This window comes from Pan troglodytes, chromosome 12 (assembly GCF_028858775.2).
Source record: "Pan troglodytes isolate AG18354 chromosome 12, NHGRI_mPanTro3-v2.0_pri, whole genome shotgun sequence".
Classification (NCBI taxonomy): domain Eukaryota; kingdom Metazoa; phylum Chordata; class Mammalia; order Primates; family Hominidae; genus Pan; species Pan troglodytes.
Genome location: NC_072410.2, coordinates 38,123,624 through 38,140,151, shown reverse-complemented (window position 1 = coordinate 38,140,151; position 16,528 = coordinate 38,123,624). Strand labels below are relative to the sequence as shown.

At 37.4% G+C, this 16,528-nt stretch overlaps 1 protein-coding gene across 1 annotated transcript in view; it reads left to right on the top strand.

Moving 5' to 3' along the window:
- The window catches only part of DNAH6 (dynein axonemal heavy chain 6), a 303,630-nt gene that overhangs the window by 88,456 nt on the left and 198,646 nt on the right, over positions 1-16,528 (top strand). The window contains exons 19-24 of the mRNA XM_515578.8: positions 157-369; positions 1,326-1,418; positions 2,799-2,918; positions 7,551-7,731; positions 12,778-12,874; positions 15,580-15,799. Of these exons, the coding sequence (XP_515578.6) occupies positions 157-369; positions 1,326-1,418; positions 2,799-2,918; positions 7,551-7,731; positions 12,778-12,874; positions 15,580-15,799 (924 nt within the window). The remainder of the gene's footprint in view (positions 1-156; positions 370-1,325; positions 1,419-2,798; positions 2,919-7,550; positions 7,732-12,777; positions 12,875-15,579; positions 15,800-16,528) is intronic.

Here is a 16,528-nt window from a genome sequence, read left to right as displayed (position 1 = left end):
GAGTCATTAATTTGCAGTCATCCAGATTTTGCTCTGTGGAAAGAGGGTAAGTGGTGCTCTTTTCCAGCTCTCTACATGCACAAATTGAAACCAGAACCTGTGGGTTATATTTTTAAGATAAAAAGCTTCATGTCTCTGAGAGTGTTTGTTTTTCAGCTTCCAGTTATCATTGACTTGAGGAACCCGACTTTGAAGGCAAGACATTGGGCAGCTATTGAACAAACAGTTGATGCCACTCTAGTGGATGCTGAAATTCCATTAACCTTGGAGAGGCTCTCCCAGTTGCATGTTTTTGACTTTGGTCAAGAAATCCAGGACATATCTGGACAGGCTTCTGGAGAAGCTGCCTTAGAAGCAATTCTTAAAAAGGTAAATCTGGAATATGTATTTATCTATATACCATTAGGGAATGTGAAAGTTTTCAGATTCAACATTTGGTGATCTGGATGTTTTTTTCAACATTGCAGCTTTCACTCTCTCATTATCAGTCATCCCTCTGTTGTTTCCTTACAACAGATATTACTGTTATCACCTCTAAAAATCTCCTCCTTCTGCTTATCCTATAACACATAGGAACTTGATGACCACAAGGTTTGAAATGTGCATGCTTATATAAGAAATCATATACCAAGAATGATCTTTTAAACCCAAATACATTATCTTCCAAGCTACCAGAGAAATCTGTTAAATGCTTCAAAAGACATTAAGATTTTCCTAGTTATGATACTATCTCCTTACCCCAAAAATATATACACACCTACTAACCCTCTGCATAAAAGGAATTCTTTTTCTGTCAAAGTATATGTGTTAATGTCAATCAAATAAAATTAAGCAAATTAGTGTCATCTATCCAAGAAGAAGATTTTAAGAATTTTAAAGGGCAGGCCAGGCGTGGTGGCTCATGCCTGTAATCCCAGCACTTTGGGAGGCCAAGGCAGACAGATCACGAGGTCAGGAGATCAAGACCATCCTGGCTAGCATGGTGAAACCCTATCTCTATTAAAAATACAAAAAAAAAAAAAAAAATTAGCCAGGCGTGGTGGCAAGTGCCTGTAGTCCCAGCTACTCGGGAGGCTGAGGCAGGAGAATGGCGTGAACCCAGGAGGTGGAGCTTGCAGTGAGCCGAGGTTACACCACCGCACTCCAGCCTGGGTGACAGAGTGAGACTCTATCTCAAAAAAAAAAAAAAAAAAAAAGAATTTTAGAGAGCAATAAGGAGGAAAATGGGATAATTATGGAGTTTTTATTTATTTCATTTCACGTGCATTTATTGAGTATCTAAACACACTGAATTTAGATATCCTAAGGCTTGAATTATTTCTAAGGTGGAGGACTCTTGGAAAACAACTGAATTTGTCATTCTGCCTCACCGTGACTCCAAAGATGTGTTTATACTGGGCGGCACAGATGACATACAGGTGGGTAACTGGGTTATTGAAAACTTATGGTAAAGATCCCAGCCACACCTAGTCTTAAATCTTCTGTGAGAGATTACGATGAGGGGATAAAACATGAGAGTCACTTAATAAGAAAAATCTAATTGGGAAAGCAAAATGAATGCAAATAATTGACGTGAATGCTTGTACGTGAAATATTTAACAAAGCATTAAAAATTTCATATATATGTAAGAGTTGCAACCTGTAGTTGGTAACTATTGAGGAATTTAGAAAAACAAAGAGAACAGTTACAGCTGAAGTGATCAGAGCATTTTCCCTAGACCAGTCATAACAAGCTGGATCTTAAATATTAGATGGGATTTGAAAGACATAGAAAAAAATAAAGGGCACTTCAAACCCTGTAAACAAGGCAAGGAAACCTGAATGAGCATTTCATGTTTATAGCACACTAAAAGGCTAAATTCACTTGAATTTATTGGAATTAGGAAACAATGGCCACACTCTGTCAACCACAAAAGAAAATAAGTCTAACTCATGTGTTTGGAATAGTCTTTCTCATTTAAAATCTGAAGGCACATTTGTTTAGCAAAGGGAGCTGGGTCACATAGCCCAACTTAAAAGGCAAAGCCCTGGCCTAATAGGGTGTATCCAGGCCAGAATTAGAGATAAAATAGCTTTTCAGGTGTAGGTTGGAAGAGAAAGACCAGACATCACTCTGCGCAGGGGATGGGAGAGCAGACTCAAAGAGGTCAGTAAGTTTAGGCCAATTGATGTCATGTGGTGAGGGTTCTACTCTCAAAAAGCTTATAATTGAAATGGACCATTAAATCTTTCAGATTAACAAGCACATTTTTAAAAATTCACATGCTCTGTGAGAGATGCTGTTGTATAAAGGGGAGCAGTAGGGGAGGGAGGTGGAGGAGAAACTGTATAACCATTCAGAGCTTGATATGAATGAGTTCAATTCTCTCTTCCTTGAGATAATTGAGAGAAAGTGATAATTCATTGGACAGAAGACAGCTAATTTTGCCAGTATATGATATTTTGAGAAACAAAGGCAAGCCCAGGTGACCAAATTGTGTTAAGAAGGTAAAAGTTACCTAATAGTGAAGGGAGAGAGGAAAAGAGTGTCAAACCAAACAAAAACTTGTGCCATTATTAATTACAGGATCAGCAGAAATTTGACAATCAGAAGTCCTAGGTGACCTTTGAAAGAACATCATTGTGCCACAAGGATGTGAATAATGAAGGGAAATTGATGAGTAGGAAACAGTAAGAGGAGCTAAGCTCTTAATTCAAAGAGTTGACTTTTAAGTAGACACTTGGGATTATGTATCTGAAATATTACTGAAAGCACAAATACCGGGTGCTGCATGTATTTTCTTCCCCTTCCTTTAAAGGTCCTTCTTGATGATAGCACCATCAATGTTGCAACTCTTGCCTCATCACGTTACGTTGGTCCACTGAAAACTCGAGTGGATGAATGGCAAAAACAACTTGCTTTATTTAATCAAACACTGGTGAGTAAGAATAATTTTGATTCATACACTCAGAGAATTGGAGAGTCACAAGGACCTTAGAAATTATTTGTTTCATTATTTAAATATTATATGGTTTTAAAATGTAAGTTTTAATTGTGGACATGTTATTGTGTTTAGAATGTAAGGGAAATGCATAAGTATTAAGCTCTTGTTTATATAATTATACAGCTTAATGCTATTACCATCACCCTTGCATAGGTATACTTCAATGATATTGTAGATTTGGTTCCAAACCACCATGATAACCCAAATGTTGCAATAAAGAAAGCCACATGAATTTTTTGGTTTCCAAGAACATATAAAAGTTATGTTGAATTGGGAACACATGAACATAAAGATAGACATAATAGGCACTGGAGACTACTAAAGAGGGGAGAGAGGAAGGGTGCAAGGGTGGAAAAACTACCTATTGGATACTATGCTCACTCTCTGAATGACAAGATCATTCATACCTCAAACCTCAGCATTACACAGCATACCCATTTAAAAAACCTGCACATGTAACCCCTGAATCTAAAATATAAGTTGAAATTATTTTTTAAAAGTTATGTTTATAGTGTACTGTAGTCCATTAAGTGTGCAATACTATATTGCTAAAAAATGCTAATGATTATCTGAGCCTTCAGTGACTCATCATCTTTTGGCTGGTGGAAGATCTTGCCTCAGTGTTGATGGGTGGCTGCTGAAGGTTGGGGGTGCTGTGGCAATTTCCTAAAATAAGACAACAATGAAGTTTGCCACATTCATCGACTCTTCCTTTTATTAAAAAAAAAATCTTTGTAGCATGCAATATTTTATAGCATTTTCTCCATGACAGAACTTCTTTCAAAATTGGAGTCAATGTTCTCAAGCCCTACTTCTGCTTTATCAACTATGTTTATGTAATATCCTAAATCCTTTGTTGTCATTTCAACAATGTTTATAGCATTTTCACCAGGAATAGATTCCATCTCAAGAAACCACTTTCTTTGCTCATCCATAAGAAGCAAGTCCTTATCTATTCAAGTTTTATCATGAGATTGCAGCAATTCAGTCGCATCTTCAGGCTCCACTTCTAATTCTAGTTCTCCTGCTATTTCCACCATATCTGCAGTTATTTCCTCCACTGAAGTCTTGAATCTCTCAAAGTCATCTATGAGGGTTGGAGTCAACTTCTTCCAAACTCCTCTTAGTGTTGATATTTTGACTTCCTCCCATGAATGACAAATATTTTCAATGGCATCTAGAATGATGAGTCCTTTCTAGAGGGTTTTTTAATTCACTTTTCCCGGATCCATCAGAGGAATTACTATCTATGGCAGATATAGCCTTACAAAATGTATTTCTTAAATAATAAGACTTTCAAGTTGAAAGTACTCCTTAATCCATGGGCTGCAGAACGGATGTTGTGTTAGCAGGCATGAAAGCAACATTAATCTCCTTGTACATCTCCATAAGAGCTCTTGGGTTACCAGGTCCATTGTCAATGAGCAGTAATATTTTGAAAGAAGGCTTTTCTTCTAAGCAGTAGGTCTCAACAGTAGGCTTAAAATATTCAGTAAATCATGCTGTAAACAGATGTGCTGTCACACAGGCTTTGTTGTTTCATTTTTAGAGCACAGGCAGAGTAGATTTGGCATAATTCTTAAGGGCCTTGAGATTTTTTGAATGGTAAATGAGCATTGGTTCTAACTCAAAGTCACCAGCTGCATTTATCCCTAACATGAGTCAGCCTGTCCTTTGAATCTTTGAAGCCAGGCATTGGCTAACCTTCATTAGCTATAAAAGTCCTACATGGCATCTTCTTCTAATAGAAGGCTATTTTGTCTTCATTGAAAATCTGTTGTTGAGAGTAGCCACCTTCATCAATGATCTTAGCTAAATCATCTGGATAACTTGCTGCAGCTTCATCAGCACTTGCTACTTCACCTTGCCCTTTTATGTTACAGTGATAGCTTCTTTCAGTCTCACGAATCAACCTCTGCTACCTTCAAACTTTACTTCCACAGCTTCCTCACCTCTCTTAGCCTTTTTAAAACTGAAAAGAGTTAGGGTCTTGCCTCAGACTAGGCTTTGGCTTAAGGGAATGTTATGGTTGATTTGATCTTCTATTCAAACCATTCAAACTTTCTCTAAATCAGAAATAGGGATTTGGCTTTTATCATTTGTGTCTACACTGAAGTTGCATTTTTAATTTCCTTCAAGAACTTTTCCTTTGCATTCACAACTGTCTTAATTGTTTGGTGCAAGAGGCTAAGCTTTTGACCTATATTGGCTTTTGACATGCCTTCTTAACTAAGTTTAATCATTTCTAACTTTTAATTTAAATTGAGAGACATGTGACTCTTCCTTTCACTTGAACACTTAAAGGCCATTGTAGTGTTATTAATTGGCCTAATTTCAATATTGTTGTGTCTCAGGGAATAACAGGGGGCACGGAGGAGAAGAAATGAGATGGGGAACAGGGGAACAGCCAGTCAGTGGAGCAGAAAGAACGAATAGACATAATACTTATCAATTAAGTTTGCCATCTTATATAAGCATGGTTCATGGCACCCCAAACAATTATAATCACAACATCAAAGATCACTGATCACAGATCACCATAACAGATATAATAATAATAATAATAGTAATAATAATAATGTTTAATAATAATATTTTTAATATTGCAAGGATTACCAAAGACAATTGGTAATTGTAATAATTTTGACCCAGAGACAAAGTGAGCACATGTTGTTGGAAAAATGGCATGAATTAACTTTCTTGATGCAGGGTTGCCACAAAACTTCAATTTGTGAAAAATGCAATATCTGCAAAATGCAATAAATGAAGCACAATAAAACAAAGCATGCCCATATTATTATTTTGCTGTGAAACAAATACTACAAACTTAAACAATATACCTTTATTATCTCACAGTTTCTGTGGCTCAGGAGTTCAGGCATGGTTTAACTGAGGCCTCTTGCTCAGGGTCTCACAAGGTTGCAATCAAGATGTCAGCCAGACTGGGTTCTCATCAGAACTTTAGCGGGGGAATGATCCACTTCCAAGCTCACTCCAGTTGTTGGCAGAAATTATTTTCTTGGAATTCTTGGGCTAAGGGCTTCAATCTCTTGCTGGCACTCAGCTGGAGGCCATCCTCAGCTCCTAGATGTTGCCCACAGTTTTTTCTTTATGTGTGGGCTTCCCCAACATGACCATTGGCTGCATCAATCTAGCAAGGAAGAAAAAGGATCCTAGCAAGATGACTATTACAGTCTTATATAACATAAACATAATTATGTACATTCTGTTACCTTTGCCACATCCCATAGCACCTGGGAGCAAGTCACAGATGGCACCCACACTCAAGGGGAGAGGATTACACAGGGATGTGAATGCCACATCTTGGGGGCCACCTTATGAGTCTTGCTACAACAACTTCATATTTACTGGAAGAATGTTCATTGTTGCTTGAAGTCTCCTTGAAATCTTTCCTTGTGGTGCACATGTCCTTTTGATTTTATTCCACCTTTGATTGTCCCATAGCAAAACAAAGAACCCACTTACACTAATCTCATTTTGTTCCCATCCAATCTCTTTCTTAGACTTCGGATATTTAGCTTGACTTAATTATGTTTACGTTTCTAGACATGCTAATATGATAAGTTATCTATGAAATAATACAGGCAGTAAGAGGGAAAAGATAACCTGTGCCAACTTTGTTTCAAAGAGAACTTTCTCAGAAATTCATCTTCTTCAACAAACCACATTGTCTGAGTCCTGTCCAGCCTTCTGGACTGATGATTGAGCCCTGTGAAGGGAGGGACTACAGATCAAAGTCAAGGGGGATGTTTTCATACAGGGTCCCTGAAAGAAGCCTGAGCTGATTAGTGAGGAACCCCCAGAGAATGAATTGCTTGGAAAGTGTGAGACCTGAGACAAACCAGGAAGTGGTTGTGACATTTGGGCTTACTCCCAAACCTGGAGTGAGAAGTGAGGAGCTCTTTCATGGATTTTGGGCACACACATGCAGTAATAGCAGGAGGCATGGAGGAAAGGTGAGGTCTATAGACATTTAATTTCTGACCGTGTATTTCTGATTTATTTTATTAACAGTGATTGTCTAAAAGCAGAGGGAATGCATGATTTTCTTCTTCCAGTCTTCTATATTTACTACATATGCTGTCATGAGCAGGGTTTTTAAAAAAAAATTTTCTTTTTTAAAGAAAGGTGAATGAAAAATGAACACATGGTTGAGATAAAAGAAACAAACTTTTTTTTCATGGAAATCTTGTGTATGTTTGAAAATGGTCACTGAACTTTCCTCTTCCCTTCAGATTTCCTTGAGTAGGCATCGTGCTGCCCCCTGAATCTCTCCTGTGTGTATTTTAATCATGTTTCTCTGAATCCATTCTGGTAACCATATGGAAGACCCATTAGAACTCTGCTCAGTAGACAGTGGGATGAAATCAGACTAAGGTGAATCTTGGACCTTGTAAGGAATTTAATTTCAAAGGACCTGTGAGGAGTCATAACACCACCCTCAAGGAAAAAGATACAGTGATTCCCTGTGTCATGATTTTTACTGTAACCATATGTTTTTAATTGGGGAATTAAAATTTGACAGTGTCCATATTTTTCTCCTAGGAAGAGTGGCTGACCTGCCAGAGAAACTGGCTCTACCTAGAAAGTATTTTCAATGCTCCAGACATTCAGAGGCAATTGCCTGCAGAGGCCAAGATGTTCCTTCAGGTGGATAAGTCATGGAAAGAAATCATGAGAAAGGTGAATTGGCTGCCTAATGCTCTTCGAGCCGCTACTCAGCCAGGTATGAAACAAAATTCCAAACAAGCAAAAAGACTACAATCTTTTAGTAGTCTGGGACTTTAGTCCCAGACTAAAATGTTTCTCTGGGAATCTAATAACATATGGTCCATTCAACCCTTGATTCTAGTCAGCATGGATGACTAGGAATCCTTGCATTTGACACACTTGCTAAGCCACGTCAATGGAACACTGGACTTTTTTTTATTATTATTATCTCTCAGCTTAGTTTGTAGTTTTGGAAAAGGAAAATCTGCCTATTTTTGCTGTTTTTATGATTGGGGGATGTTGCTTCAGTGTATCAGCAATGTTTTCATCTCAGAATTTTGACGACGAGACAAATATTTGCCTTCGGTTGATGTATTCAGTTAAAGCTCCTCCACAGATTTATAGCCACAAAAATGTCCACACCTTATTTTTAATGAATTCATTAAAACTAGTTAAAAATATTACCACTTATTACATTTCTAGTCTCAAGGTTGAAATGTGTTTGAATAAGTTCCATTTCTGTGGATGTGGAATCAAAGTCTTTCAGGGTGCACATATGTGGCTGTTGAACTTTATGCTTAAAGTAAAAGCCTTGGCAAGCTTGCCTGTTGTTCAGGAAACAGCAGCACATGGCCCATCCTGGTAAATATCCTCAGACAGCTTCCCTGCAGTTTGCTGGGCTGCACTTTTTGCCCAAAAACTCTGACATAAGACAGAAATGGAAAAGAAATGTTACATGGAATAATAGAATTGAAAATTCTTTGGGTCTTTTCGAGGCAGCCCACATTCCTTGGCTCATGGCCTTCTTCCAGCCTGTAACCTCAGGACACCGACCTCTGTTTCTGTCATCACATCTCCTTATCAGCTTCTGACCTTCCCGCCTCCTGCTTATAATGGCCCATGTATGATCGATCAGTCCACCAGACAATCCAGGACAGTCTCTCCATCCATGATCCTTAACTTAATCACACCTGCAAAGTTCTTTTCCGTGTATACTAACATATCCACAGGTTTGGGGGATTAGGACATGAACATCTCTAGGGGGCCATTATTCTATCTACTGCACTCACTTGTCATGTTGAAACATTTTGCTGTGAAAACTACTATGTTAGATTACAGAGTGCTGTCCCAGTCCCTACTAGACTTGTTATAAAATATAACTTCTGAAATGAAAAAAAATCTGATTCAAAAATACATCTGCTCCTAAGGATGTAAGATAAGAATAGAGACTTATATAGATCATTTCAGGGGATGATAAAGCTATGAAGAAAAATAAAGTAGGGTAAATTGGTGAGAGAGAGAGAGAGTGTGTGTGTGTGTGTCTGTGACAGAAGGCTTTTTTGATAAAGTGGCTTTTGAGCAGAAACCTGCAGGAATGAGGGAATGAGTCATGTATGTGATCAAAGGGAACATTGTTAAAGGAGGAGGGAAGATCAAAGGCAAGGCTCCCAAGGTGAGTGCATGCTTCACATGCCCAATTGTTTGCAAGGAAGCCAATGTGAGCTGAAGTGGAATGCAGAAGAAGGGCTTAGGAGGTGAAGCAAGAGAGACAAAAGTGCTTAGGTGGGGACTGGGCATCAGACTGGGTCCTTGATTACACGGAGCCTTGGAAACCATGATCAAGACTGTGGATTTGATTCTTGGTCAGGTGGGGACACCAGCTACTATGATAAGCACCGAAACTACAAAGATAATCAAGACATGGATCTTATTCCTTAAGGAGCTGTAGTTTAGTGATAAAGAAATAGTATCCCATAACCACAATTTTGTCATTTAAAGATGGCAGAGGATACAGAAAAGATACCAGTAAGAAAGTGACAGACAATGAGTAGGTATAGAGACTGGCTTGGTTTGGAGAGTCAAGGAGAAGGCAACTGCTTGGCTTTGGTTTTGTACTCCTAGCCCCCCAAAAGTGGGATACACCAGCTAAATATGTTTCATATTAAATATACTTGTTCATACTTGGTAAATACTTAATATTATTATTAAAGGTAATAGTTAAAATTCTTAGTCAATTCCCCCCATTTTAATGTAATAGAGCATTCCTTTATCAAATAATACCAAAGCTTTTAAAATCTTAACAGTATATTTTACTTTTACTTAAAATTATCTCTTTATTTTTCAGTTAACTTAGTACTTTTTATTGAAAAGACCATACCACTGCCATTGCATTTTATTTATTTATTTATTTATTTATTTATTTATTTATTTTTATTTCAATAGGTTTGGGGGAAACAGGTGGTGTATGGTTCTATGAATAAGTTCTTTAGTGGTGATTTCTGAGATTTTGGTGCACCCACCACCTGAGCAGTGTACACTGTACCCAATGCGTAGTCTTTTATCTTTTTATCCCTCAGCTCCCTCCCATCCTTTCCCCCACTTGCCTAAGTCCATTGTATCATTCTTACATTTTTGTGTCCTCATACCTTAGCTCCCACTTATGAGTGAGAACATATGATGCTTGGTTTTCCATTCCTGAGTTACTTCACTTGAAATAATGGCTCCAAATCAATTCAGGTTGCTGCAAATGCCATTATTTCATTCCGTTTTATGGCTGAGGTAGTATGCCATGGTATATCTACACACATTTTCTTTATCCACTCATTGATTGATGTGCATTGGGGCTGGTTCCATATTTTTGCAATTGCAAATTGTGCTGTTATAAACATGCATGTGCAAGAATCTTTTTTATATAATGACTTCTTTTCTTCTGAGTAGATACCCAGTAATGGGATTGCTGAATCAAATGGTAGATCTACTTTTTAGTTCTTTAAGGATTCTCCACACTGTTTTCCATAGTGGCTTAGTTTACATTCCCACCAGCAGTGTAAAAGTGTTCCCTTTCCACCACATCCACACCAACATCTATTTTTTTTTTTTATTATAGCCATTCTTGCAGGGGTAGGGTGGTATCGCATTGTGGTTTTGATCTGCATTTCCCTGATCATTAGTGATGTTGAGCATTTTTCATGTTTATAGCCCATTTGTATACCTTCTTTTGAGAATTGTCTATTCATGTCCTTAGCTCACTTTTTGAAGGGATTGTTTGTTTTTTTCTTGCTGATTTGAGTTCCTTGCAGATTCTGGATATTAGTCCTTTGCCAGATATACAGATTCTGAAGGTTTTCTCCCACTCTGTGAGTTGTCTGTTTACTCTGCTTACTGCTTATTTTGCTATGCAGAAGCTTTTTAGTTTAAGTCCCATCTATTTATCTTTCTTTTTGTTGCATTTGCTTTTGAGTTTTGGTCGCATTTGCCTTTGGGTTTTGGTCATGAAGTTCTTGTGTAAGCCAGTGTCAAGAGGGGTTTTTCCAATATTATCTTCCAGAATTGTTATGGTTTCAGATCTTAGATTTAAGTCTTTGTTCTATCTTGATTTGATTTTTAGGTGAGAGATGAGGATCCAGTTTCATTCTTCTACATGTGGCTTGCCAGTTATCCCAGCACCATTTGTTGAATAGGGTATCCTTTTCCCACTTTACGTTTTTGTTTGCTTTGTCAAAGATCAGTTGGCTATAAGTATTTTGCTTTATTTCCAAGTTCTCTATTCTGTTCCATTGGTCTATGTGCCTATTTTTATACCAGTACCATGCTGTTTTGGTGACTACGGCCTTGTAGTATAGTTTAAAGTCAGGTAATGTGATGCCTCCAGATTTGTTCTTTTTGCTTAGTCATACTTTGGCTATGTGGGCTCTTTTTTTGGTTCCATATGAAATTTAGAATTATATTTTTCTAACTCTGTGAAGAATTATCATGTTATTTTTATGGCAATTGCATTGAGTTTATAGATTGCTTATGGCAGTATGGTCATTTTCACAATATTGATTCTACCCATTCATGAACATAGGATGTGTTTCCATTTGTTTGTGTTGTATGATTTCTTTCAGCAGTGTTTTGTAGTTTTCTTTGTAGAGGTCTTTAACCTCCTTGGTTAGGTATATTTCTAAGTATTTTTTTTTTTTTGCAGCTATTTTATTTTCTTGCAGCTATTGTAAAAGGGGTTGAGTTCTTGATTTGATTTTCAGCTTGGTCACTGTTAGTGTATAGCAGAGCTACTGATTTGCGTACATTAATTTTGTATCCTGAAACTTTGCTGAATTCATTGATCACGTCTAAGAGCTTTTTGGATAAATCTTTAGGGTTATTTAATTTCTACGTATTTGTATGGTTTTGAGGATTCCTTTTGGAGTTGATTTCCAATTTTATTCCACTGTGGTCTGAGAGAGTACTTGATATAATTTTGATTTTCTTAAATATATTGGGACTTGTTTTGTGTCTTATCATATGGTCTATTTTGGAGAATATTCTGTGCTGATGAATAGAATGTATATTCTTCATTTGTTGGGTAGAATGTTCTGTAAATATCTGTTGAGTCCATTTGTTCTAGAGTGTAGTTTAAGTTGTTTCTTTGTTGACTTTCGTCCTTGATGACCTGTCTAGTGCTGTCAGTGGAGTATTAAAGTCCCCTACTATTACTGTGTTGCTGTGTATCTCATTTCTAAGGTCTGGTAGTAATTGTTTTATAAATTTATAAATTTGGGAGCTCCAGTGTTAGGTGCATACATATTTAGAACTGTGATATTTTCTTGTTGGAAAAGTCCTTTTATCATGATATAATATCCTTCTTTGTCTTTTTTAACTGTTGTTGCTATAAAATTTGTTTTGTCTTAAATAAGAATAGCTACTCCTGCCCACTTTTGGTGTCCATTTGCATGGAATATCTTTTTCCACCCCTTTACCTTAAGTTTATGTGATTCCTTATGTGTTAAGTGAGTCTCTTGAAGACAGCAGTTACTGTCTGGACATCCAGATTGGTAAAGAGGGAGTCAAACTGTCAGCTTTTGCTGATGATGTGATTGTAATTTTTTTATTGCCATTGCAATTCCATGACTCATTTTAACTTTAGGTTTGGATAATTCAAAGCATATTTTATAAGAGTTTTATTAAATAGTTTTCTAGGGAGAAGATTCATAAATTGATTACATTTTAAAGTGATATTTTTTTCAGAAAAAAATTTGATTTTAACACAGTTTTACCAATACTATTTTTTTTTAATGAGCAGGACTTCTGGAAACTTTTCAAAACAATAATGCATTACTTGACCAAATTCAGAAGTGCCTAGAGGCATACTTAGAATCAAAAAGAATTATCTTTCCAAGGTAAGTTTATAAAGCAACCTAAGATATTTTTTAGTAGTTATGACGGTCAATCAAGTTGAGGTTATAGTTATAACCTCAAAGCATCAAGGAACTAGAGAGAGAAACAAAAAAGATCTATGATAATGAAAATCCAACTAGTTATCATAATTGGGGAGTATAAGTCTCAAGGATAAAATACAGTATTCAATAAATAGTTAAGTGGGTAAGTAAGATGCTGAAACAATTTTTTTTATTTTAATTTTTGTCAGTATATTGTAGGTGTGTTATGGGGTACACAACATGTTTTGACATAGGCATGTAATGCATAATAATCACATCATGTAAAATGGGGTATCCGTCCCCTCAAGCATTTATCCTTTGTGTTACAAACAATCCAGTTATACTCTTTTAGTTATTTTTAAATGCACAATTAAATTATTATTATTGACTATTAAATTATCATTATTATTGATTATTAAATTAAATTATTATTGACTATAGTCACCCTGTTGTACTATCAAATACTAAGTCTTATTCATTCTTCCTATTTTTTGTACCCATTAAACATCCCCACCTCCCCATCCCCAACCCTTCCACTACCCTTCCCAGCCTCTGGTAACCATCCTTCTCCTCTCTATCTCCATGAGTTCAATTGTTTTGATTTTTAGATCCCACAAATTGAAATGATTCTTGATCACCCCATTGTTTTACTGTTTTATTGTTGAATGAATATGTGTGCCTGTGCGTGTGTGTATATGTGCACAAATATGTATGTAAAAGGTTAAGAGAGACCGGTGTTTCCTGAGCAATTTTCTTTAGGTTAATTGGTGGGGATGCATGTTAAGCTCTCCAAGATGCCTAGTCTTGAGGAGAGTGAACCCCACCCTTTCTCGTGGGCATAGCGAGCACCTTTAGCACATCTCTCTACCAAAAAATATTCCTATCTCTAGCTGTCCAGCCTCTCCAGCTTTAACACTTTCATACTCTCAAGCGAGTGAGGACTCTAGAGTCTTCACCTATCTCCCCATGAGTCAGCCCCAGGTGACCTGACATCTCATTTTGAAATGTGACAACTCTAGTCCTAGAACTTCAGCCAGAACTGAAACTGAAATTTTAACATCTAGTTATATTACTTGGGAAAGGTTTGGTCAAAAACACAGAAGCCACTCTAGGTGTTTAGAGCAAGTTTCATGCAGGAAATTAGAAGTTTTCACTGGTGCTAGCGGCAGAAGAAGGGAAGAACTGAGGACCACTTTGAGGAAATCTGGAAATACAGGCAGAGGTCTCAGGGAGGTGCCACCAAAGTCTCGGCTTCCTGCAACAAGAAAGGGAGGGATTGTCAGGAGGACACCTGAAAACCAAGGATAAAATCCTGCCAGCTTCAGTCATCCATGCTCAAGTTGGGGAATAATGGCTTTGCTTCCTCCCACCTTCTCAGTCACATAGAAGAGCATCTCATAGGCAGCATTTAATCTGAAACCTTACTGGAAAGAGATTCTAGAAATGTCATTCTAGCTTTTCCCTGATGCAGGGATATTGCTAAGTTGACAATCAACAATCTAGAGCATTCACTAAATGCTGGTTTATACATTTAGTCCTCCAAAACATGAGAGAGTTGGGGGTAGGAACAGCAGTAAAAAGGACCCTTGATTGGGAAAAAAAAAAGTTTGAAAATCACTGTCTTAAACGTTAATAGTTAATTGCTGTAACCTATTCTAGTATGAACTAGGATAGTCAGTTAGGATAATATATCAAATTCCTTTTGAGTGATTTGGAGAGATTAAACATAATACAAGAACTATATTACATGAAGTCTGGCATTTAGAATATTTTTGGTTATCTAGAGCAGGGACAAACAATTTTTTTTCATAAAAGGTCACATAGTAGATACTCAAGGCTTTGTAGGCTTTACATTCTCTGTAGTCAGGTCCGCTATTGGAACACAAAGGGAGCCACAGACAGTATGTCTGCATGGCTGTGTGACAAAGAAACGTTATTTACAAAAACAGGTGGTGGGCCAGATTTGACCTGGGGCTGTAACTTGCCAACTCCAATCTATAGCAAAATAATCTTCTGTAAGTTTACAATTTCCTTTACCTATCTTGCTGGTAATAATATGGAATATATATAAATGTTTTATTTCTACATAGGTATAGCCTCACATGGTTGGAAATGGTGTGCTGGCAAAATTACATTATGCCAATTTTCACAGTAGCACATACTTCAGGGAATAGCAAATGCATTTGGGTTAAGAGAATGGCCCAGTACACATTCACACAACCCAATAAGGTTCTCCTGCAACCACCCCTCCATCTGTTAACTCTTCAGCAAATAATGTATTGAATACCAGGTATGTGTGACATACTAGGCTACATTTTAGGGAAAACAAATAATACATCTTCACTCTGGAGGCTTAAAGCCAGGTAAGACAGATATGTGAACACATCAGTTTCTAGCATTTTTACAATTTTATGAACAATATCTATCTTTTATGTACTAGACACTAATTCTAGGTGTGCATCCTCACACCTAACGCATCATCACTAATTTTCACAGAAACCATGTTTAGAGATATGTGGCTTCCCCAGAAACCCATGACCAGTATAATTGGAGGTCCAGGAAATTGGTGGACAGGGAAGAGATGTGGCTAAGGAATTTATCTTTTATGTCTATCTAAGACTTTACTTCCATTTCAAGTTATATTTTAAGGATGTTCTTTAATCCAGGTTTTACTTCTTGTCAAATGATGAACTTCTGGAGATTTTGGCCCAGACACGAAATCCACAGGCCGTGCAGCCACACTTAAGGAAATGCTTCGACTCCATTTCAAAGCTCGAATTTGCTCTCATGCCTCCTGCCGAAGGAAAGATTCCTGGTATTGATGGAGAACCAGAAAAGGTTTATACTAATGATATTTTAGCAATGCTATCACCAGAGGGAGAAAGGGTGAGGTGCTTTTGTTTATATTTCTTTATTGATGAACTTTGCTACTCTTCTAGGGTTATTCTCACTCTAAGCATACAGGTACTCTGTTGGCTCAGCAGTTTCAAGGATAACCAAGATAAAATTCTTGCCCTCAAAGAGCTCAAAGTCTAACAGAGAAGTAGTCGAACAAGCAACTGAAAATCACCACAGAAAATGCAATAACAAAAACATGTGTTCTGTTGTCAGAAATAGAGTGGAGAAAACTAGAACCATGTCTTATTTAACTCTCCACAAGAGGCACGCTAGTGGACTGGTTAAGAATACTGGTTCTACTATCAGGCCACTTGGACTAAGTCCCATCCCTTAATCTCAGCCAAAAGATGGGGATTAGTAATTGTATCTGATTAATGGAATGATGAGCCCGTTCAGGGGATAGTGTATGTAAATTACTTAAAGCAATACCCTGTGAGCACTATTTAAGTGTTAGTTGCTGGCAGCAGCATCTCCAGGGCACTGCACAGCCCCTGGCATATGAGGAACACCAAGAGAGTGAATATATTAGCATACCGTGAGGAACCAAGTGACTTCACAGAGGAGAGCCACACATATGCACACACACACACAAAGTCAAGTATGATGGAAGGGAGAGTATCTTCTATGTGGGCATGGGAGACATTTCACACACAGGAACTGTGTAGGGAAATGCTAAGGAATTGGGTCCAGTAAGAACACAGTGGTGTATCTATGGGA